Source organism: Pleurodeles waltl, chromosome 6, assembly GCF_031143425.1.
Source record: "Pleurodeles waltl isolate 20211129_DDA chromosome 6, aPleWal1.hap1.20221129, whole genome shotgun sequence".
In the NCBI taxonomy this organism is placed as follows: Eukaryota; Metazoa; Chordata; class Amphibia; order Caudata; family Salamandridae; genus Pleurodeles; species Pleurodeles waltl.
In genome coordinates, this window is record NC_090445.1 from 1,440,820,054 (window position 1) to 1,440,843,369 (window position 23,316).

General features: G+C 44.8%; 1 protein-coding gene across 6 annotated transcripts in view; it reads right to left on the reverse strand.

The window, feature by feature from the left end:
• The window catches only part of DUSP29 (dual specificity phosphatase 29), a 75,291-nt gene that overhangs the window by 3,309 nt on the left and 48,666 nt on the right, over positions 1-23,316 (reverse strand). For all 6 annotated transcript variants that reach the window (XM_069240858.1, XM_069240856.1, XM_069240857.1 and 3 more), the window contains 2 exons: positions 4,717-4,934; positions 1-135 (listed from right to left, as the gene is read on the reverse strand). The exon at positions 1-135 is cut by the window's left edge and continues 86 nt beyond it. In XM_069240858.1, the coding sequence (XP_069096959.1) occupies positions 1-135; positions 4,717-4,892 (311 nt within the window). In that variant the 5' untranslated portion in view covers positions 4,893-4,934. The remainder of the gene's footprint in view (positions 136-4,716; positions 4,935-23,316) is intronic.

Genomic DNA, 23,316 nt, shown 5'->3' on the forward strand with positions numbered 1-23,316 from the left:
TCCACGCCGTAGTACTCTATGGTCATGTCGCTGTAGTATTCCTCACCAGTGTCCACGTTCCAGCGGCCATGGGCAGCATTCAGGATGTGGGTGAAGCCCGCCTGCTCAAGGCTGTAGCGATCCAGTGCAGTTTTCCTACAAGCATGAATAATAAAAATTGAGTGAGAAATGTGGTCATGAGTGTCAACACTGGAAATGAGAAGGCACTGATTATTGGACAAGTCTTGTTGTATGTGTTGGTGTAACATAAATGTTGGTCTGTCATATCAGCCAAAGGGCGGTGAGAAACAGTACTACAGAAAGCGGCTCCATGAGTGCAACCAGCATAAGTGCCTGATTTTTTTTTTTGCATCCTTGGGATACTTTAGTATTTCAGAAATGACTGCAGATGCTTGAAATCCCCTGCTGTAGTTCGTCCCACATCAGTGCAATCTCTGGTGAGCATTCCCTTATTTTCACAATGCATTGACACATGAAAATGAAGTGTCCATGCCATATTACAGATGCAGGTGTAGAACAAAAGAGATCACCAGGAGGCACACTGACTGTAATACATGTACAGATGGCACATAGTAAGTGCACCTAATGAGAGTGGGAAAGGGGGCACAAGGGATGCTTCCAGGCATTCCCCTGCAGTATGGTGCAGCAATTCACTGTAACCATCAAGAGGTGGATCTTTGTATCTTTAAATTTGAGGCTTGTTGCCACCCGATCAGTGAAAAGTCGACCAATGTCTTTAAACAGCAGGTCCGCCTTTCACTGTTCCCAGTGCAGCTGCATTTGCTGTAATATTGTAAATTGTACCAGTTTGCACTCTTAAGTGTGCACATTGTGCTGTATCTCTAATTTGGGCCATGGTGTCTAAATTAATACTTGGCTCAAATTGGTGTTTGTTTGTGGCATGACCTGTAATGAAGAGGAAGCTTAGTGAAATGGTCAACCAAATCGAAACCCTCCTCACAAAGTGTAAGGATCTTCAAAATCTATCCAGTCTAGGAATAGAGGTAGGAAAATCATTAAAAAAAGTTAAGAAAGTGGTATCAGTAATTACTCTAAAAGGCACCAGGCATTGATGCAGGATTTGAAGGAGGGATATTAAAATCGGATTGAAAGAGTCAAATTGGTGGGCCCCAGAACGCAAGGACCTTCTAACTAACCCAGAGAAATAACTGAAAAAGAGAAGGGATTGCTCATTAAAGAAGCAAGAAAGAATAGTCCCTTTACCTTCCGAGGTGAGTGGGTGATATTGTTACAGGACCTTCCTCAAGCTACACTAGCAAAACAAGGACCCTTTAAATCAATTGTGGCAAATGCTAGATATGAGGAATTTGATTCAGACGTATATTTCCTTGCAGACTCCTGTTCCAGTAAGAGTGAGCACACCATGAATCTTGGGTGAAGTGGTGAGGGGGCATAAGGAACGAGTCCACATAGGGACTTTGATGCCTTTACAATGCAAACAAGGAAATATGTACACACCGGTATACTGAATATATATGGATACTCTCTGTGTGGGACACAAAAGGGTATCAATTGATCTGGCAAGGCTTAACTACATAGTAAGACCATATGTATGCTCCGTCGGAGAAAGGATCTTGCCACAACAGATTTTCAGTAGTTTTAGTTTGTTACTTAATGATTTTAGTTGAAAGGGTATGTTTGATAGGCAGTTGAATGGTGACTGAGGAGAACTAAGAGTGGGACTGAGTCTACTGACAAACCAAATTTGGGACAAAGACAAAACAGGCAAGATAGTAATGAAGAGGAGGAGAACCTTACCTGTATCGTTCAAACCTTAACATTTAGGGCCTGATTTTGACCCTGGCGGACGGGCGAACCGCCAGGAACAGGATGGCGGTAGGGGGTGTCAGAATCCCCCATGGCGGCGCAGCAAGCTGCGCCGCCATGGGGGATTCTAAGGGAAGCGGTAAACCGGCGGGAGACCGCCGGTTTGCCTCTTCTGACCGCGGCTGAACCGCCGCGGTCAGAATGCCCTGCAGGGCACCGCCGGCCTGTCGGCGGTGCTCCCGCCGACCCTGGCCCCGGCGGTCTTAGACCACCGGGGTCAGAATGACCCCCTTAATGTTGAGGGATTGAGCTCCCTGACCAAACGATCAAGGGTGTATTTCAGACTTAAAGACTACAAAGCAGACATAGGTGGTTATTATGGGTCTAGAGCATGACCGCCAGATTCACGGTGGCAGTCTCCCCGCCAACAGGCTGGTGGTGGGACCGCCATGTTATGACTGTGGTGGAGCCGCCACAGTCGGACCACTGACACCGCCAGGCTTTCGCAAGCCAGCAGCCTGGCAGTCCAGGTGGTTTCACATCCTCCAGGGCAGCGCTGCTTGCAGCCCCGCCCTTGGGATTAGGAGTCCCCATCTGCCGGGGCGGGAGCCCTGGCGGCCCATGCACTTGGCATGGGCAGTGCAGGGTCCCTCAAGCAGAGCCCCATTGTGCATTCTACTGCCTGAATTACGGGCAGTGGAATGCGCAACGGGTGCTTCTGCACCCGCTGCACTGCCACATTGGAGCCAGCTAAATTAGGAGCCTGCATCAAGGTTAAGGCCCTGTTCACTGCAGGGCTGGCGGGCAGAACCGACCTGCGGTGAAGTCCTATTAGGGCTGCCGGGGTTCAGCTCGCACAGGTGACCTGAGGGCGGGAAGAGTTTGGTGGGCGGCCTCCGCTGACTGCCACACTCTTAATGACCACCATAGTGATTCTCAAGGAAGCATACTTGAAAGGGGGAGGTTTAAAAGAAGGCAATATAACATCCAAGGATGTACAACAGGGCCAAAAAAAATACATTTAATAGTGATTTGGATTCAGACATGGTTAGAGCAGTTACAATACTGGGCTTGAGGCTAGACACTTTGGAAGATATACCGGTAAGGAATTGCCCTAGGGCTTCCAACTCTTAGTATTGGGAAGATAATAATATCTTGTCGGGGGAATAACCAGCTGTAACAGACACTTACACAGTTTGTAAACTGTACAGACAAGTAGGAAATTAGCTCACCCAACCTACAGAATAGGTGAAATATTCTTGGATGGAGGGTTCCCCAAAAAAGCTCAGAAGAGCGGTATGGACTGGGATATCCAGTGCATATCCCATGGGACATGAGGTAACCTCTGCCTCAGAGGTCTGGGAGGTATGTGCTTGAAATTAATTATTTACAAATGAGCCTAGGGTGGTGTGTACTTAATGTGGCTTATCAGAGGTATTTGAGGTAGGTACATCTGAGCTAAGGACATGCCGAGGTAGGTACATCCGAGCTAAGGAAAGGCTTGTGCTTGGGACGGGTTCTTACCCTTGATTTGAAGGACATACTTGCCTGGGACAGATTAGTAATAATTGTTAAGGTAGGTCTATGCCTCGGATGGAATACTAATTTGGGGGGATGGAGGTCAAGGCATGGCTGGAAACCAAAGTGGCCTTGGCAAAAATAAGCAAACCACCACCACACTACAGGAGTCAGCAACTAGAATAGGCCACTGACGTATTTTAGGTTATGACAGAACATTCTGCTCTTAAAATAGCCACCTAGCCTGTAGCCCCCTGGGAACGTGCCAGAGATGCACATTGGCAAAAGAGGTTTGTGCTTGAGACTCCTACCTTGGGGGAAAGGATGGTTCTGTGAAGTACATGGGATTTTCAAATGACTCCATGTCATGGGGTACAACATTTCACAGCTGTAGGTGCTTTGCCAGCGCTTAAGGTAAGAGTCATAATGCCAGTGAGAGGGGTATATATATTCAGTCTAAAACCAGCATATTATATAATGTAATCACTACTTTGTGCAGGTGTATGGTAGTCCGAGGCATTGAGGAGCAGAATCTACAGCTCTGAGGCCGGTATTTGGCCTGAGAGCAGGCCCTCCCCAACCTTAATTTTTTACCCCTTAGCAACCTTTCAGGTACTGGCTCCACCCCATCCCACTGATCTCTAATGTAGCTGTCCTCCCCGTTGATGTTGGACGCCTATCCTTCAGCATTTATTTGATATTTTATTTACAAGAAGCTTGATCTGAGGGCGTTACAGTGCTTTCCTGTGAAACAGTTAATGTTACACAGTGAGTGAAATAACAAGGTGACGTGTTAACCTGCAAGTGCACATTAACCTGCTCTACACATTAGGAGAAGTTAAAATACAAATAGACAATGTACAGTAAATAGAAAAACCCTAGCAGTATATACATGGCGTTAGGAAGATACTACCTACACCAGAAAGAGTTGATAGACCACGACTTGCCAACCACGAGTTCAAGGAATTGACACCTGGGCAGCAGGCAAGACCCTTTCTAGCTTGTATCAATCTTGGGCAGTTACAAACTACTTTAGTCCAGCTGCTTGGACAGAAGAAAAACAACATGTACAATGAATTGGTCTGCCAAATGAAAGCCCAAAGCTGGAAAAATATGTTCTGGTGAATCAGTGTCTTCTGCTAACACTAAACATGAATTACTGGACATGTATCTGTAATGCATAAGGCCTTAAGGTTGTCCTTAGTGCAAAATGCCTATCCTGGACTCTCTAACATATCTGGCTCAGCCTACTATCTGAGGTATGTACAGCCTATCCTTCAATGATCACATTGCAGCTAGGCTGGCATCTTGCTATACCTTGCTACTGTGTCCTTAGAGCTGAAGGAATAATAAGGGCTCTGGTGACATTTTCTGCATGTGGTGTTTCTGTCTGGGTTTCGGCATACATACTCATCTCCTATGAAGAGGTTGGGGAACACTTCGTTGACGTGGGTATACTTCACTCCACCTTGCCAAAAGAGTCTTTCCAACTCAAAGGCTCCTGGGGTGGAGTACTTGGTGTCAGGGTCCACCTTGATGGCCGCATACGCATTCATCTTTTTCTTATTGGTGATGACAGCAGACATCTTGGTCAGTGATCACCTGCTTCTCAGTGACTGTCTTCTAACCTGGTGAGAGGGGTACAAGCAAGAGAAACTGTGTTTTAGAACCGTTGGACAATCAAATATTATAATGTGTCTGTTTTCCATGAAGAAAGTAGTCTTGATGCTTGGAGTAGTCATCTCTGATCTTCAGTAATCAATAATGGAGAAGCTGTTTGAATGTCGAACTAACTTCACTTTGGCCATATGGTAGTGCTTTCATCTATTTTAAGGACCTCAGGAAGTTGAACGCTGTTTCAAGTCTTCACCATTATGTGTCTTAGATTATTATATCCCAATAAAATATAGGTTTTGGCTACACCTTTGATGGCAACTCCAGACATATGGCTAAATAAAGCCACCTATAATGTAAACTTAGATATGACCTTTGTCCCACCCTTTGTTCACAGTGCATTATGCACTTAGGCCCATATTTATACTTTTTGTAGTGCCACATTACGTTGTTTCTTGACGCAAAATAGGCGCAAACGGACAAAATACAATTGCATTTTGTAAGTTTGCGCTCCTTTTGCATAAAAAAATGAAGCAAATGCAGCGCTAAAAATGTATAAATATGGGCCTTAGATTTCTTAGTGATGATCAATCAGTTGCCAAAAATAACACCCTTCCATCAGTTGCCAACAATAGAACCCTTTCATTAAACATCCCTATGGTTGCAGCATTTTCGTTTCTGGCTGTGAACATATTGTGTCAAACACACACAAGATGATAGTAGGAATGATTGTAAATAGCAGAACCACTGCCAGTTGCTCAGGGTACTATTCCAGCTCATCATTTTTGCCAATCATACCACCTCAGATTAGACCTGGCCTTATGGATGTCAGCCTTGGCCCTTCTCCAACAGTAACATTCCACCCTGAGCTGTAAAGCTATATCCACCCAGAACAAGAACACAAGCAACCCAAGACCAGGTTTTGCTGAGTTGGGCCTTCTCAGTCTGGTGTGGCATTGTTTCAGTGGCACAGTAAGTGTGTGCCTCATGGCAGGGCATGTCATTGATCACTTAGGGCAGGGTTCTGCAAAGTCGGTCCTGGAGAGCCGGGTCCATGCCAGATTTTTTGCATATCCACATTTAGAAACAAGGGCCCATATTTATACTTTTTGACGCTAAACTGCGCTAACGCAGTTTAGCGTCAAAAAATTTTGCGCCGTCTAACGCCATTCCGAAGCGCCATGCGGGCGCCGTATTTATGGAATGGCGTTAGACGGCGCAATCAGACCGGCGCTGCCTGGTGTGCGTGGAAAAAAACCACGTAGACCAGGCAGCGCCGGCGTTGGGAAAAAATGACGTTAGGGCGTCTTAAAATGGCGCAAGTCAGGTTGACGCTAAAAAATCGTCTTAACCCGATTTGCGCCATTTTTTCGACGCCCAGGCGCCATTTCATGACTCCTGTCTTAGTAAAGACAGGAGTCATGCCCCCTTGCCCAATGGCCATGCCCAGGGGACTTCTGTCCCCTGGGCATGGTCATTGGGCATAGTGGCATGTAGGGGGGCACAAATAAGGCCCCCCTATGCCACCCCAAAAAAGATTGAAAAATATAAAAAATTATACTTACGTGAACTTACCTGAATGTCCCTAGGGTGGGTCCCTCCATCCTTGGGTGTCCTCCTGGGGTGGGCAGGGGTGGCAGGGGGGGTCCCTGGGGGCAGGGGAGGGCACCTGTGGGCTCATTTTGAGCCCACAGGCCCCTTAACGCCTACCCTGACCCAGGCGTTAAAAAGTGGCGCAAATGCGGGGTTTTTTGACCCGCCACCTCCCGGGCGTGATTTTTGCCCGGGAGTATAAATACGACGCATTTGCGTCGCCGTCATTTTTTTAGACGGGAACGCCTTCCTTGCATCTCATTAACGCAAGGAAGGCGTTCACGCTAAAAAATGACGCTCTTTGCCCATACTTTGGTGCTAGACGCGTCTATCGCCAAAGTATAAATATGGCGTTAGTTTTGCGCCGAATTTGCGTCGAAAAAAACGACGCAAATTCGGCGCAAACGGAGTATAAATACGGGCCAAGATGTTTCAGAAATCTACATTTTTCTAAATGTGGATATGCTAAAAATCTGGCATGGACCCGGCTCTCCAGGACCGACTTTGCAGAACCCTGAATTAGGGCATTACATCAAGCACTTTTTGGGTGTTTTCTGAGCTTTCCAATGCTTTGGATTGGATTTCTTTTTAATGCTGTCAGTAGTTTTTTTTTAAATAGCATTGTTTTTAATTTTTTTTTTTTGGGGAAGTTTAAAAAAATAATTTTGGGTTCGTATTTTTTATAGTATTGATTTCTTTGGTGCCCTACTGGATTCAACAAAGTGAACACTTGTACTTATGGATTACATTTTATTCAATTAAATTCGTAAAAAGGGTAATCTTTTACAATAATATTATCTGATGTTTGGATTGTTTTTGCTTAAACTTTTCCAGATGTGAAATTGTTTTCTTTTAGAAAACAAAATACTTTATGTAGGAGGTTTGTGAGATAAATTGTTATGTTTTGTTTAGGAATTAACTTCCAATTTACTAATGTTTAGTTGTGGTCGTATGTATTAATTTTTGATAGTGGGGCTTTTTAAATGCTTTTACATGGATTCTAGTTGTCAATTTTTTTATTCCTCAATGTTGGTGTTCTATGTACAAGCTAACATGTCTAGGTAGACTAATCATTCAGAGGCCTATTTATACTCATGCACTTGATGCACATTCGGCGCAAACCGTGCACCATATTTAAACTTTGACGCCCGCGGATGTCAAAATTCCTCCGTGTGAGTAATTTTGGGGATGTGGGAAACTGCCTTGCGTTAATGACATGCAAGATAGGCGTTCCCACCCAAAAAATGACTCTAAGGCCTGTGCGCCTTATTTATACTCCTGTGCCATTTTGACGCACAGAAGAGGGCGGGCCTTAAAAAATGGCGCACAGCCTGATGTGTGCCGATTTTTAACGCCTGGGTCTGGGCAGGCGTTAAGGGACCTGTGGGCTCACTTCCATGGTCTCTGACCATGGAAGGAGTCCAGAGGTGCCCTTCCCTGCCCCCAGGGACAGCCCCTGCCACCCTTGCCCACCCCTGCAGGACACTCATGGATGGGGGGACCCATCCCAAGTAAGTACAGGTAAGTTGAGGTAAGTATATATATATTTTTTGAAGTGGCTTGGGCGGGCCTAATTTGGGCCCCCCTACATGCCACTGTGCCCAATGACCATGCACAGGGGACAGATGTCCCCTGGGCATGGCCATTGGGCAAGGGGGCATGACTCCTGTCTTTCCTAAGACAGGAGTCATTTCAATGGGGGTTGTGCGTCAAAAAATGGCGCAAGTCTGGTTTGAGCCATGATTTTTGCCTCAAACCTGACTTGCACCAATTTTTGACACTCAACCCCCATTTTTCCCTACGCCGGCGCTGCCTGGTTTGAGTCGTTTTGACTCAGACCAGTCCGCAGCGCCGGCTAATGTCATTCCTTAAATAAGGCGCCCGCAAGGCACGTAGGAATGTCGTTAGCCAGCGGTAAACTTTTTGACGCAAACCAGCGCCGGCGCTGGTTTGCGTCAAAAAGTATAAATATGGGCAACAATGTTTCGAAAGAATTGCACGTTTTATTGCTGCAGGCATGTATTTCCCTGCAGACTCTCAATATCATACGGTTCAGACTCATTGCCAACCACTTGGTAGGCTTCATTTCTCTGAAACTATGCTGTTTTAGCCTAAGCTGGAGTGGCCTTTTCAAACAGTTGATTAGATGGGACTGAGTTGGTGGTTTTCGCTTCTCCTTGGTTGAATTGCTGTCAAAGCACCCTCCAAGAAATTCAATATATTCATAAAAGTCTGCGTTCAAAGTTGCACACCCTTCCCTGTCTCTGCAAAAGTTGAATACGGGGGTAATTTGTTTTCATTTCCCACAAAGAATAGGTTCTGCGTTAGCAATACAAAATACTCTAGTCTCGAATTTGTAGAAATAAATGTTATAGATGTTGAGTGTTATTTTTTCATGTTGTGCTATTGGTATTATATCCCTCAATTAAGAATTTCGCTTGTAATTAATGGTTTGACTTTAGTGGAAGTAGTATCGTAATAAAACTGCTTTTGCTGAGGAGTATCTTGTCGGTTCCTGCCAAATTATAGTTAGAAATTAATTATAAGCGGGCGAGAGTCTATCTGAGATGGCAGGAGGTATGTTACTGTTGGAGTACTTTCCATGAATGGTATAGATCAGCGTGAAAGATGTTTAATAGATCTTGAACATACATCTCATTATCTACACTTCACAATTTTGCAATCCGTACAACTTTGTGGATAGGGCAAATAATCACATTCTTTTATGATTTCGTTTTATGGGTAATTTTTAATCATTTGGGGATGTGTATGTGTGTATAACCTGTAGAGCGAGGGGAACCGTGGTGTCTGGTGACATGTGAAAGTGGTGGGACATAAAAGCTGGGCATGATGTTTCTGTAGCAAGCAAAGTAAGCAAGCATATTGGACAAACATGGGGTCCAGGTTAGGTCCTCCTCCGAAGATTTTTAAAAAAAAAGATTGACAGGAGCTGCTCAGCTGCTGCTTATAGGCAGTACTGAAAGGTCCACTTAGCTAAAGACCGCCCACCTCCCTAAAGTGCAGCTTAGGCAGTATCAGTGCCCTACACAGGGGTAGTAAGCACTATATAAATGTTACAGTACTTATACAACCAGCACTGATTGCCTGCAACTGCTTGTATGACCTACAAAGAGGGATCTATGATAATAACCCAAACACTCTTTCTCTCTCCCTCTTTCATAAAAGGTTCCCAGTCACTCACTCTCTCGGGCATCCTTTTGTCCACTCACCTACCACTCACCTATTTACCGACTCGATTGAAGAATAATTTGCACGATCACTTTTTTTATTCACTCTCATAACTCAAATAGTCAGTCTCCTGCCTAAGGATTAAATCAGGTGATCACTCATACTTGTCACTCATCCAGTCACTTTTTGAGGGGTGGATGCTAACAATAAGCAATATTTCTGTTAGATGTAGCCACAAATACGATGTGAAACTGACCTTTCTAAGTGTGCATCAATACACGGTGTTTGAGTTTTTTTATTCCGAATCCATATAGAGAATGAGGTAATTTGAAAATAGTATGTTACGGGTCGCTCGGTTTAGAATCACAAAGGTGACCAGATCTTTTATGAGAGCTGAAGTCATTAGGCATAATCTGGCATTCACGAGAGAAATATTAGCATAAAATCAGCTGCGCACGTGCCTCTATAATTAGCTGACCGTTATTAAATGTTCACAAGTGGGCCTATGCGGTCGTTATTGACGCTCTGGCACTGCAGTAGGCCTGGACTCATTTCACCTGTTTGTAGCTTGCAGGCATCAAGGTGAAGTCTTGAGTACATTAAGCAAATAAGAAAACAAGTCAATGGTGCAACTGGGCTAAGTCTACGAGGACATAGCACTTTGTAGAATAATTATGCGCTGGTCTCTGTGAAATAGCCACATTAAATACCGGGGAAACAAAATCACTTTTTATAAACACCCATAAAACCGGTCATTGCTTTGTCATTTATCACCCTTGTAAGTTTTAATATTCGCGCTGTTCTCTCTTGCGATTTCCATTGGTATGTATGTCGGTGTGTCCACCTTTCATCCCAGTTGCAATCAGGTATTATTAATGACAAGGGACTGCTCACAGGCAGGCAGCCCCTTAAACTGTAGCAACTTCTTGTTTCAAGTTGGTAGCCGTAGCCATCTCTGTGCTGTACAGTCAGGGATCTGCCACAGGGGTGTTTCTGGTTCAAAGATCACTGTGCAAAACATCTTTGCTTGCAATGGGACACCAACGCACTGTTAACTGCAGATATTATCACTTCCCAATTTATGTGACACAGTGTAACAATCTACGGAAATCGGATTCTGCCTCATCAGGTTTTGAATTGAAGACCGGAGATAAATTGCATTGTGACAGAATTAAAGGTTCAGCTCACTGAGCCACATTGCTAGCTTTGGGTTAAACCAGTGTCTCCCAGGTTGCAGAGTGGTGAACATTGACAAAAGTACCTGCCTGGGTGCAGTATTTGTTGACTGCACCCCAGACTACGGGGCCAGTTGAGTTTTCACTCACTGACAGCGGATCAGGACTGAGGTTACACAGCGTCAGTCACTGCAGCAATGCAAAGGAGACAGTGACACTGGAAGTCTCTCACCAACCCTCGCGGTTAGTTCATGTTAGAACCTATAACTGTGCAGGGCAGGATAGCAGAGGAGGCATGCACAGCCCAGGCTGCTGTTCAAGGGATTTGCGTGAGATAAACATACTTTCGAGGTTTGGACTTTGATTGTTGTAAGCCCGTGTCGCACTGGGGAACCGTGCAACACACACCATAACAGTGGAAGCTATGTCCCTTGCACCCTGTGGGCAGAGTACTTGTTGTAATGTTAAGTTGCAGTGGCCAGGCCTTGGCACTGCCCTGGGAGAGATCTCCCATGGCTTGGAGACAACAGCAGTGAGTTGAACTGAGCCCTGTCATTCTATGTCTTACTGGAGTTGTTCCATGCCATTGTATATGTGTGTGATATGCATTTCTATACCATGATGAAAGCTGTGCACGCCGTGCCACGTCACTGTTGACTGTGTGTGATATACTGCACTTTAACCAACCAGCACTTGCTGTAGCCGGCCCTGTGCACAGAATGATTGTTATTCCCATTTACAACTACTGTAGTATTTAACAAAACCTTGGTAGGACTAATGCTGATCGCGGAAAGGATGGCTCTGTGAGCTGAATGCTCCCTACTTACACAAATGGTGTACAGATGTCACAAGTTCGGATCAATCCTTCTGATGTTGGTAAATTGAGTACCCTACATTGATGTAGTGCTAATAGTGCCATTGATTTACACTGCATGGAACTGATATAAGTAATGCATGATAATCCCTTACAATGGTGATGGATCGGTAATGGCGCGCCTTGCTCCCTGAGTGCCCTTTCTTTGGGTGCAGCTGTTGATAACCTTGCTACCTGCTAAGACATTTTGAGAATGACAGCAGAACATGACTGCTGAGACCACTGAGTCTGTGTGTTCCCCTAATGGCTATGGGCCCGCATTATGCAAACATCACATGCATTTGATGACTTAATGGTTTCTGATTGTTTATTGAATATAGGCGGGGATACGGGACAGTAACCTGGGTAGTTCAGTCATAGCATGATAAGGCAGAATGAAGAAAGCCATTTTCTAGTATTTTACACAGTAGGCCCCTTTAAAAATAAACAAGAAGAACAAATCTTGTTTTTAAAGCTCAAAGACCAGGAACTAAGGTTTAAATACACTCACCATAGGGTATTGGCGCTTTCAGCACCGAACACACAGCACCTCAGGCTCCACTCCAGCCATGACTCGTGTGTGTGGCACATTCGTAGTCATCTATGTGACCTCATCACCTCTTTTCCGTAAGGTCTGGGCTGGTCCCATCACCGCGACTCCAGCATCGTGAGGATTGGCTGGGTCAGGGGCTGCAAACGCTCAGGTGGAGCCTTGGGGGATGTGGTAACAATCCTCTGGGGTCCTACACTGCAGATCCTGGCATAGGATCAAGTGCGCATGTCTGGCTGGTGGGAGCAAGGCACCCTTCCAAACAGACATGCGCACTTCAACCCAAGTAGGCCCAGCACCTGCCAATCAATAAGCAGGCTCCGTCCTCGGCTCGGAACAAGCACAGGCTCCCCCTCCCTACCGCATGTAACTTCTTTGCCCGGGCATGCCGCGCACGGTGGCAAAAAAAGAAAGTGGAATGAATCAACTGTTTTATTAAACATTTTGATGTGGCAAACAAATGGGGGGGTAACACCCCTGAGCCCTCATAAAGAAACCGCCACTGGAGGGGAAGGTTGTTTTCATTGTGTCTTCCTTTATTTATTGTTCTGTACTTTACTGAAGACATCTGAGCGCCAATATGCTTTAGACTAAATTCTTTTCAAATCTCACTTGACCAAACTGAGGCACCAGTTTACTTTTAACTTCCTCAGCAGAACTTTTAATTTCACTGTTTGCTGCTAGGGCTGCGTGCTTGTGCTCAGTAGATTTAGTGGGATTTTCACCAGTGGCCCGTGGTGTACATATTTCAGAGTAATCATTCATCATTTAATTTCATTGCATCATTTTATTTTCACATTTCATTTTTTATGCTGTTTTTACGTAGAACTGGCCAGAAAGAAAGACTCCTTGCCCACCTCAGATTGAATTCCCTGTTGCCAAAGATCTATTAGCTGTAACACAGTATACAAAATGGGCTTTGGGTCAGCTCATCTCTCATGACTGGTTGGCTTTCTTATGTCTCTGCATTTCATGCTCCTTGCATGATGGCTTTCTAAACTTGTACCATTCCTGGGGCACAGTGTCTTTGCCACCATTTAGATTGGCACTCTTAAATCCTAACCCTGCTGATGTGAAGGGACCAATTTCTGGACTCCTGTGTATAATGATCCACGCATCATCTGTCACAGTCCAGTAATGTTTAACCTGCTCTCCTCTCTTCCAAACTCAGGTTTCATGTAATCACTCCACCAAGTTCCAATGCATCATTTGATGTAAAATCTATGCATTTTTTCTGATTGCCCTAGTTACCAAGTACATGGAAAATAAATGTCAAGAAAATATCTTTCTGGCCCTATCAAGTGGAGCTTTTCTCAGTCCTGCTTCTACTGGTGTTCCTTTTAGTGATTCACCACACCTCCCCTTGTCTATAGAAATATGTATGTTTGTTCCATCCTGGACAGTAACAGTAAAGCCTCCATAGGCTGGCGACGTTTTAAACAGGAGAACTGTTGATTCACAAACTGTGGCCACCAGGACCATCAGTGTCATCAAGACTAAAATCGTTTTTGTATAAGATAACAAAGAAAGACTACAAATAGATGCTATGACGAGTCCAGCTTGGTCGCTGGCTCAACATTGATAGGTTATTATAATATGGCTCGCACAGGGACACGGTGGAAAGCCTCTAGACAATTGAAATAGTGTACCTCAAATGTTTTTCTTTTACATAATTGCATCACATATTTTGTTCACATTACAAATGTTTGAATTTTGAGGTCACTTGGTTAGATTTCCTAAGCCCCAAGGGGTAATTTGTAAGGCACCCACTCTGGAGAAAAAGAAAATGTACCAGTGTCTCTCACTCTTTCCTATGATGATTTAAGCTCGTTCAGATTCAGAGTGCTATGAGTCAAACAAATCTGCCAGACAAATTCATATTTACAGAGGTTATCTGTAGATGCGCGAACCCTCATCTTGGAACCTAGAAACAGACACACAGCTGTTTATTTTTTAAATAAAATATTATCTACTACCTATAGCACAAAGACTTTGTGTATCCGAATGATGAAAACTTGTATTGTAATATCAGCAGTCATTGTATAAAATAAGATAAACAGTAAAAAGCTCAAAACATTTTACATCTTCCATCCTTGCAGCCTGTAACCAATTAGTCTACCTCCTACCTAATACCTATATGTATTACCAGCCTCGAAGCATTGTATTGGCTAAATATTATTTCCCTAACTGAATTATACTGAAGAACATACACCCTGCATAACTTAGCAAGCTCTCTGGACTGCAGTAATGGAGCTCCAAAATGTCTCTTGAAGCAATCTGGTCTCTTGTCTCTGCCCTACCAAAATCTCTGGTTTCTATATTCCCTTCTCTTCCACGATTCTCAAGGCGAGTGGATGGGCAGTTTCAGTGCGGTCTTTTGTATCTGCACAATACATTATGCACTGTACACCACAAACAGTCTGTCAGTGACACGTTTGAAAGGCAAACAAATGTATCTGAACTTACTGCATGCTTCCTTCTAGTTTTGTTCTGTGTGAGGCCAGATGATATTGCAATGCTAATCCCTAATGGTGTTCTCAGACCAGAAGAATGAAAGATTGCTCTCCGCAACACTTATGTTATTTTTGTTAGTGCAACTAATGCCAACATAACAGTAAAATAATCTGATGCACTTAGCTAGTAGGGAAGTGTGGCACAATGGTTAGAGCAGCAGACCCTGATGAAGAGATCTGTCCTGGGACCAGGGTTCAATTCCTGCCTCAGTGGGTCTTGGGCTCAGTTCACTTGGACCAGATAATTCTCACCTCAGTGCTTAATCTAATTAACAGGTCCCACTCTGTAACTCTGGGCAATAGCTTGCTTAATCTCCACAATGTCCCTGACAGTGCTTGGATGCCTGGCTTCAGCCAGAAGGGGTTCCTAAGCAGTATGCGTACAGCACCTTGAGACCCTAACGGGTGAGAAGTGTGTTGTACAAAGTTTAGAGCTATCATCACTCAAACTATCTGTTCTCTAGGATGTGAACATACAAACTCTAAAGAGTCAGTGTGCCTCATGTCTGTCCTGCAATTAGGCCTGACTTATATGTAACATTAATGTTTTAGAAAAGCCCTACCACATACGTCATTCCAGATGAAGTAACAGAATTGTACATATTCACAAATGACTCACAAATTACAAAATCCTAACACAGGAATAGCCTAGTGAAACCCCTGTTGTCAACCCAGCTATGCTGACCTACGAGAGAGGACAGGGTAGCATCATCTCCATGTAATGACTCATCAATCAGGCCTTTTGAATAAACGCAGCTTGAAGCATGTTCTATCACCTCTCACATACCTAATGAAGAAATGCACACCTACCAGCAGCAACTTCTTAGTCACAACATAATCAGACCATGTGTCAGGACATCATGCACATCACCCAAATCCTTTCAGGTAGGCCATAGCGAACCATTTGTTTGGCACCCACGCATAGAGGTCCGCCAGTATTCGTGCAGGCACTGAGAGTGCTATGAAGCTACCCTCGTGGTATTTCTGTGCTTTTGTGCTATACTAGAGAACACATCCTTCCAATTCTGATTCCCTTCCCGATTTCAGAGTCCTAGCATATCCTAATTTGAAAAAGACAACTCATCCACCAGTTTCAGAGTAATAGGTACATCATTTTCAAAGCCACAATATGCTCCCCAGGGGTTCAGAATCATAGTATTTTATCTAGTAACCTCTACACCAGTTTCAGAATCTCAGCATGCCTCAATGAATTACAATTGTCACAAGGTCACCAAAGTAGAATTGTAACACACCAATTTATCTGCAAGAAAATCTCCCCAGTTTCATGATGAAGACATGCTTTAACTTTTCATCTCCCACACACTCCTACCTGAAAGCCATGGGAAGTGGCCCGATTCAAACACCTTCTTTGCTTTTGCAGATGCTTATCCTGTGCACTGTTATCCAAGTATCAATACTTTAATGGTGCTCCTCTCAAATGCAGATCCATTCTAATTTGCAATATGTTCAGCTATCCCACTACTGAAACATCACAATTTACCTAATACACTTTTTTAATGACTTGAGTCATGCACTAGTACTGAGACTTTTACTGAACTTAAATTTTCTCCTGAATTTTCATTAGGAACTAGGAACATAATCTTGTGTAATCCCCACACCTTTCATAATGTACCTCGGTCCTGCTAAGCATCATACATTACCCGTACTGAGACATCTATAGACCAAAAACAATACATGTATTTCATCTCATTAGTGTTTTGCAGGAAATGTTATTCTAGTTGTTTGCCACCACAAGCCCAAACAGATGCAGAGAATTAGTAATAAAGTCGATGGACAACTGTGTAAAAAGCCAATGAGGGATTAGGTAGGGCTAGCACACAGCAATCGCCATCCCCAAAATTGAAGGGTGACTTTCTCAGTAGCAAATGTAAAAGCTACAAAGCCTCCTTACTGTTTTAATAATGGAGCAGAGGATACATTGTATGCTAGAAGTTGCAATTGGGCAGATTTTTAGGTCTCGCCTGAGATGGTGCATGAGCTGTTGCTTGCAAAATGTTGTGTTTACTTACAAGGGACTTGGACCCTGCCCAGTGCTTACCATTTGTAGGCTTCATTGCCACTCTCATTTCCTTGCTTCCCTTTGGTCTGCATGTGCCAGCATCACTTCCTCTTCATATGTTTTTCCAACCCCTGGAGCATGGCTCAAGTACCGCTTCCTTGCCTAGTGTCCTTCCACTGCTCGCACTTTTGGAGCTATAGATTTTATTTTAATTTAAGAATAACACAATAGTGCTAGTGCTTGCCCTGCATTGTTGCTTATCCTTCCCACCATCCCTATGTTTCTCTGCTGTGCTTTACCCACACCTCCCTGCTGCCCTTGTTGTCTTGACCCAACCCTCTTTTTCCGTGGGCCATATTCCTGTGCCCCTACCCTGCCTTCCTATCTGTGTTGCTTTGACCCCACATTCTCTTCCCGCCGTCCATGTTGCTTTGCTTCGACCCCCCCTGCTGTCCGTGTTGCCTTGTCTCCACCCATTTGAGCTGTCCCAGGACTTGCCTTAAGGAAAAAACACTGACACGGACACCACTGACAGTGTCATAATGATGTCTCCCCCCCCCCCCACATGCCCTGAGTGTTGCCTCCCTCCCCATCCTATGTTGCCTGCTGCCCCGCCTTTCCGTTGCCAATAAAAAAAGGGCAAGCATTGGCAAAGCAAATAGGTCTCATATAAGCGAGAGCTATTGGCTTTGTCAATGTTTTTTTTTTTTAGCCATGTTGCAAAGCACATGAATCTGCTTTATATAGAATTAACTGGATAATCAAGAGGCCAATCGTTCTGAGTAGGATTTTTTAATGGAAGGGGCTTTTAAGGGTGATTAAACATCATGTATTTTGCCATCTTTGCGGGTGGGTAGCAAAATATCTTCGATTATACACAACTGAATGTTAAGGCCACACAGGCTGCGTGGAGGTACGATTTCCTGGGGCTGTGTTTGGGAAGTCGGAGGAAAGATCCGTATCAAACTTGCTTGGGCTATCCACCTGTAATTGAGAGCCGCCTTGGGGGCTGCAGACATAGCAGAGTGGGCCCTGATGTGTGGCGGGTGCCACTAACACATCTTCTAATCCCTGGCTGAGGGCCCATCCCAGCCATGCAGTCACTGAGGTCAACATCGGAGGACCCATGTGATTTCAGTCCAACGGGCCCTACTGATTCCCTGCTCGGGCTGAATAATTTTTTACCTGTTGCCCGGCTGAATCCCCATTCTCCCCTACCCCCACCTCTCCCAGAGGGAGGACATGAGGGGGCTACTTGACCTCTGCCTCGATCTAGGCTCCTGCTTGGTACTACTGCCAAGCAAAACTGGTTTGGGCCTCTCCTCTTTTGTCCACGTTCCTGACTACTATAGTACTGAACTCTGTCTAAAATGGGTAAGCTCAAAACAACTTCCTATTGAACCTCTGCTGTTAGAGGTACTACAGATGGCAGCTCAATTGAAAAACGTGTGAGGGTGGTGAGGTTCAAAACAAATTGAGCTTGCAGTATTGAGGCTCTCAAGTGAAGGCCTCAATCGTGGGGTCCTCTTGGCTACTGAATTTACCAAAATTGTGGCCCTAACTAATACGGAAGTTGCTGGTTTTACTGGTTCTATTACTACTGCCTCCATTGAGCCCACTAGAAGCATTAGCCCCCAAAAGATTGAGCCTATGGTGAAAAGAAAGCGAAAGGTACCAAAACAAGTTGCTCTCATGTGAAGAAGACACCAATAGTACAGATCAGGGTCCTCATGCAAATGTGGGGGAATTGGCTAATCGATGAGCTGTGTCATATACTGGAGGCCTTGTTTACCAAGCTTACTGATCCCCTCGAATAAGGCTATTGCACACAGAGACATGCTTAAAAAAACTCAAAGAGTAGAGCATAGCCCCAATGTCATGGCAACCCCAAGAAACCCCCCCCGCCAAATAAAACAATCATGGAGTAGCCCCTGGTCTGTAGGAATAGGTATGGGAGGGGAACGCTGCTTTGGTTAGTGATGGTGGAAGTCTTGCTGGCTCATCCGGCATGAGAATAATTCTAATAAGGCTCTGCGTGAAGTATCTATTGCACCTAGGAAAGTTGCTCAAGAGCAGTCATCCGAAAGTGAGCCTGTGCCTCAGTGCTTACCTACCAATAATCTCCCCCAGATGCTTGCCCCTACGTTCTTACCCGAGCTAATGCACCTTGTCTTAAAAGCGGTGGCACAGGAAACTACATACAGCTTAAGAACAAGGCCGTGCATCGGCTCTCAAAATATCTTGATTATAGTCCTGCACAGTATAGCAGAATTTTGTATGTAAGGCGTGTGTTTTGGATTGGACCTTCAAATAATATCAATGGATGGTGACACGGTTCTTATTAACTTTAAGGATCCATACCTTGTGGCACGTTTGTTTCTTGACTGTGTAATCTCTTTGGCACACCCAGGGACATTCTGGCTCCCCGGTTGGCTTTTACTACAAACCATAGATGACTGCCATTGCTGCATCACCAGGACAAATCGGACTTCAACTTCAATGGCGGTCCCAGTTATCTCATTACATAATTGCTTTTCCCCACCCCATGATGCCACGGTTAGTAATTGACATTTAAATTTCGGCTTGCCATCTGAGCTGAACTTAAGGGCAGCTTTTAACATTTGTGGGGCTCTGCAATCAGGCTGTGCTAGTATAATAAACATACTAAGTTGGAATGTTAGTAGTTATGCCACCAAAATAGACTGAGTGTTTGGCACGCTTTTATTGGGGGCGTTGACGTCGTTTTGCTCCAAGTGACATGGGAACTGTCAAAAATTGTGAATGATGGATGTAGTAGTCGCTCTACTGTTTCCCAGCCTTTTAGATCAGGGAGGGCCACAGGGGGGGCTCTGAATTTGGATAAAACTGTCACTGAAATGTGATATAATAGCTGTCCCTGTTGACTTCAGGGGAATGCAAGCCTTAGTAATCAGATGTAATAACAATTTATACTGTGTTTGCAACTGTTACAATGCCAATTTCTAAGACTCATAAATAGATACCTTCAAAAATGTGTTTCCAATAGTGGATATGGTCGCCAACAACATGGGAGGTGAATGAGTTATCTAAATGCAATAATATGTGGTGACTATAATGCAGTTTTGAAATTTTGTACTTTCAAACGGGATTCAGGATTTGATCGTGTCTTCCGTGATGTCGCACCACATACTAGCCTTTTGAGTTGTTGAGTTGGGAAACGTGACCTGAGAGAGACCTAATTTGCTCGGAAGATTTATACTACTCACAAAAGACTGCTGTTCCAACTTATTTTGGGCCGTGGTCGTGGCAGTGTCATAGACAATTTTTTTCTGACTAGATCACTAATCATATGGCATAGCAGATCATAACCCACTTACTGTGTCCTTGCTAATTCCCAACTCTCCCTATGTCATCTAAGACTTGCGTCTGCTCTGAAAATTAAAGTAACCCAGTTTCCTTTCTCGAAACAATTAAGGAGAATCTCTGGTCTTTTTTAAACTGTCTAACAGAGCAAGGTGAATGGGAGATTAAAACTGAGCCTGTTGTTTCCATATATGAGCAAGTAAAAATATTGCTCATGAAACCCGCTCATAGTCCTAGTACCCAAAAATCAGACTGGTTTGATTCATTGTGATCCCAGCAGTCACAGCTCGCTGCGCGGTAAAGGGGCAGGGCAGCGCTCTTCTGCTGCACCGCTCCTCTTTCCTCCGTCACTGCAGGCACAGGCTCCCAGCCTGCCCTGCGGCCAATCCTGACACTGTTCAGAGCAGCGTTAGGATTGACTGGAGCACCCAGCCAGGGCGCTCCCAGGCAGACTGGGAGCCTGTGCCTGCTCTCTCCAGCCTGGCAACACAGTGCCGAGTTGGAGAGAGCACAGGGCACATGTGTGTTTAGTCAGCCCGATACTGCTGGCCAAACACACATGCACACTGAGGGGAGTGTACAGTGTATTCACCCTCATCCCCGTCATCGCCAGTTTATTATAATTTTGTTGTTAAATGATTGCGGCTGCTGTTGCTCGCTTCTCATGGTCACAGTAATGGCAGACTAGGTTTACCACACCTAGCTCTTATTAGGTAAGGGACTAGGTTCTCTATGCTAAGGATTTTACATTTCATGTTATTGCGAAATGGTGGGGGTCTTTGTATTCACGACCCATCTTCACAATCATGCTTTCTTCATTATGCATTATCCTAATCATTGCAGCTCATGCATTTTATTGTAGCCACCACGACTCCCCTGAGATGTCACATTCTAGAGTCCATGCATAAAGGCTGCCAGAAATCACCTTTTACTGTTTGGGTTTTTGGTGAGGTACTCCTTGTGAGCCGGGAGGGTTGAGCCGACAGTTGCAACTTGTTGTAGGACTGGCCTAGTCACCTACAAACAAAAGTGCTGTCATCCCTAAACCACCAGTTTCGCCTAGGAGCGAGAGTCCAACTACGACACTAATAGTGACAAATAGCCTATTTTGGTTCCTCACTACTGTGAGTGCAGCCTCTCTCATAGGATTGCATTGAAAATGCCCTAACATATGTCTGTGGTATTGTCTGATCTATGAGGGGTGGCATAGGCATGTTTGTATGGTTGTAATGGTAGTGAGAAATGCTGCTTACTGGTGTGGGTGGATTCTTTATTACCATTATAGAAATGCCACTTTTGGAAAGTGAGCATTTCTCTGTGATTATGACTCTGACTTTTTTGCAGCTTGACTCCACTCCACGTCTAGGGCAGAGTGACAGCTGGGCTTTGTGCTTACTTTTCAGACATCCTGTACACAGGGAGTGTGGAGGTGTCACAAGAGTGCATCTGCATATTGAATGGTCTTCCTTCTTTCTTGGGTTGGCTACAGATGCAGAAGAGCAGAGGAGCTGCTCCAAGGAAGGCATTCTCGGCGTTTTGCGAAGCAGTGACAGCTCTCCTGGTTTGTTGGAGGCTTCAGCGGCAAAACGGGTTAGTTGCTCCTCGAGGGTCAATATAGCTGGCAGGGTTGGTGCCAAATCAGTTGTGCTCCCTTCTTCTTGCGTCAGCAGTCCTCTTTGTCCACACCTTCTTTTGTGTCCAGCTAAAGTCCTTTTTTATCAGGGGGTCCCCTAAGTACTCAATTTAGGAGATGTTAAGGGGAATGAAAGGTAGTAGCCAATGGGCTACTTACCCTTGGGGGTCACTACACCTCCTAGATGACCACTTACTTTGGGGAGTGGGCATCACCCTGTCCCAGAATTCACTATGTAACCACATACAAGATGGCAGAAATCTGTGGGCTGTGTTCATTTCAGGCTGTCACACTAGGGGTGTGTCCAGCCTGGAAATGCAGCATGCCTCCTGCATAGTTAATTGTCTCACCTGTCCAAGGCACTGTGGCAGTGGAGTCAGCATCTTCCTTCGAGGAAGGCCAGATCTATATACTAATGCAGGGGGCTTCTATGAAGCTTGCTGGCTTGGAATGCATATTTGCACATCATCCAGTTGGGGGGGCATGTAAACAAATCTCCTAGAGCAGACTTTGTTTCTCACCTCCAGAGAGCACAGTCACTCACCCCTGGAGGTCAAATTCTCATCTGTTGGTGGCAGACTGGTGGCAGACTGGCTTGAACTAGTCAGTGAGCTCAACAGAAGTTGGTAGGTTTTCAGGGGCATCTCTAAGGTGCCCTCTGGGTGCATGTATTAATAAATCCCCTCACAGGAACCAGTGAGGGTTTGTTAATATGAGATGTTTGATACCAAACATCCCTATTTCATTGAAGCCATTGTGTAGCTGGGGTCTGGTATTGACCAGTACCCAGTATATGCACTTAAAATGGCTTCCCCATTCACTTACTATGTCTAAGAATCAACAGGGACATAGAAGGGGCATATCTGCTATTGCAGATATGCCCACACATATATTATAATGCATGTTACCTTAGGGCTGGAAGGCCTGCTGTAGGGGGTGGCTTACAAATACTACATGCAGTGTTTAAGGGCCATGGCACTCAGATTGTGTGCTGTTGTGTTTTCACTTTTAGGGAGCACCTTGTCACGCAGCCTACAATGGCAGGCTAAATGAGGTTGGTGCTGGGTCCCTTAGAGTGCCACAAGTTGTGATGCAGCTCTTAAGGGCCATCTTCAGTACCCATGACCTAGGCACCAGGGGCACCATTTGCTACAGAGCACTTACAGAGGTGCTAGGGGGCCTGGTCAATTGGGGATCAAGTGGCCAGGTGTCTTGTTTTGGGGGAAGGAACACTGGCATTGGGAACCTGGTTAGCAGGAACCCACTGCACTTTAGTTAAACTTTCACTGAAAAAACAGGTAAAAAAGGTGGGGGGTATTGCAACCAGAACCCAGCTTCCTACAGTGTGGGAGTGGGGAGATGGAGGGAGCAGGTGATATCTTAAGTCAAAAAATGCCCATATTTAGGGAAAGTGTTCACATCTATATCAGGAATGCAAGATAGCAAATCAACTTTAGTGATGAAGCAGGAAAAATTACTTTACAGATGACAGTTTGCACCTGCTTCTTATACAACAATCTGACCATAG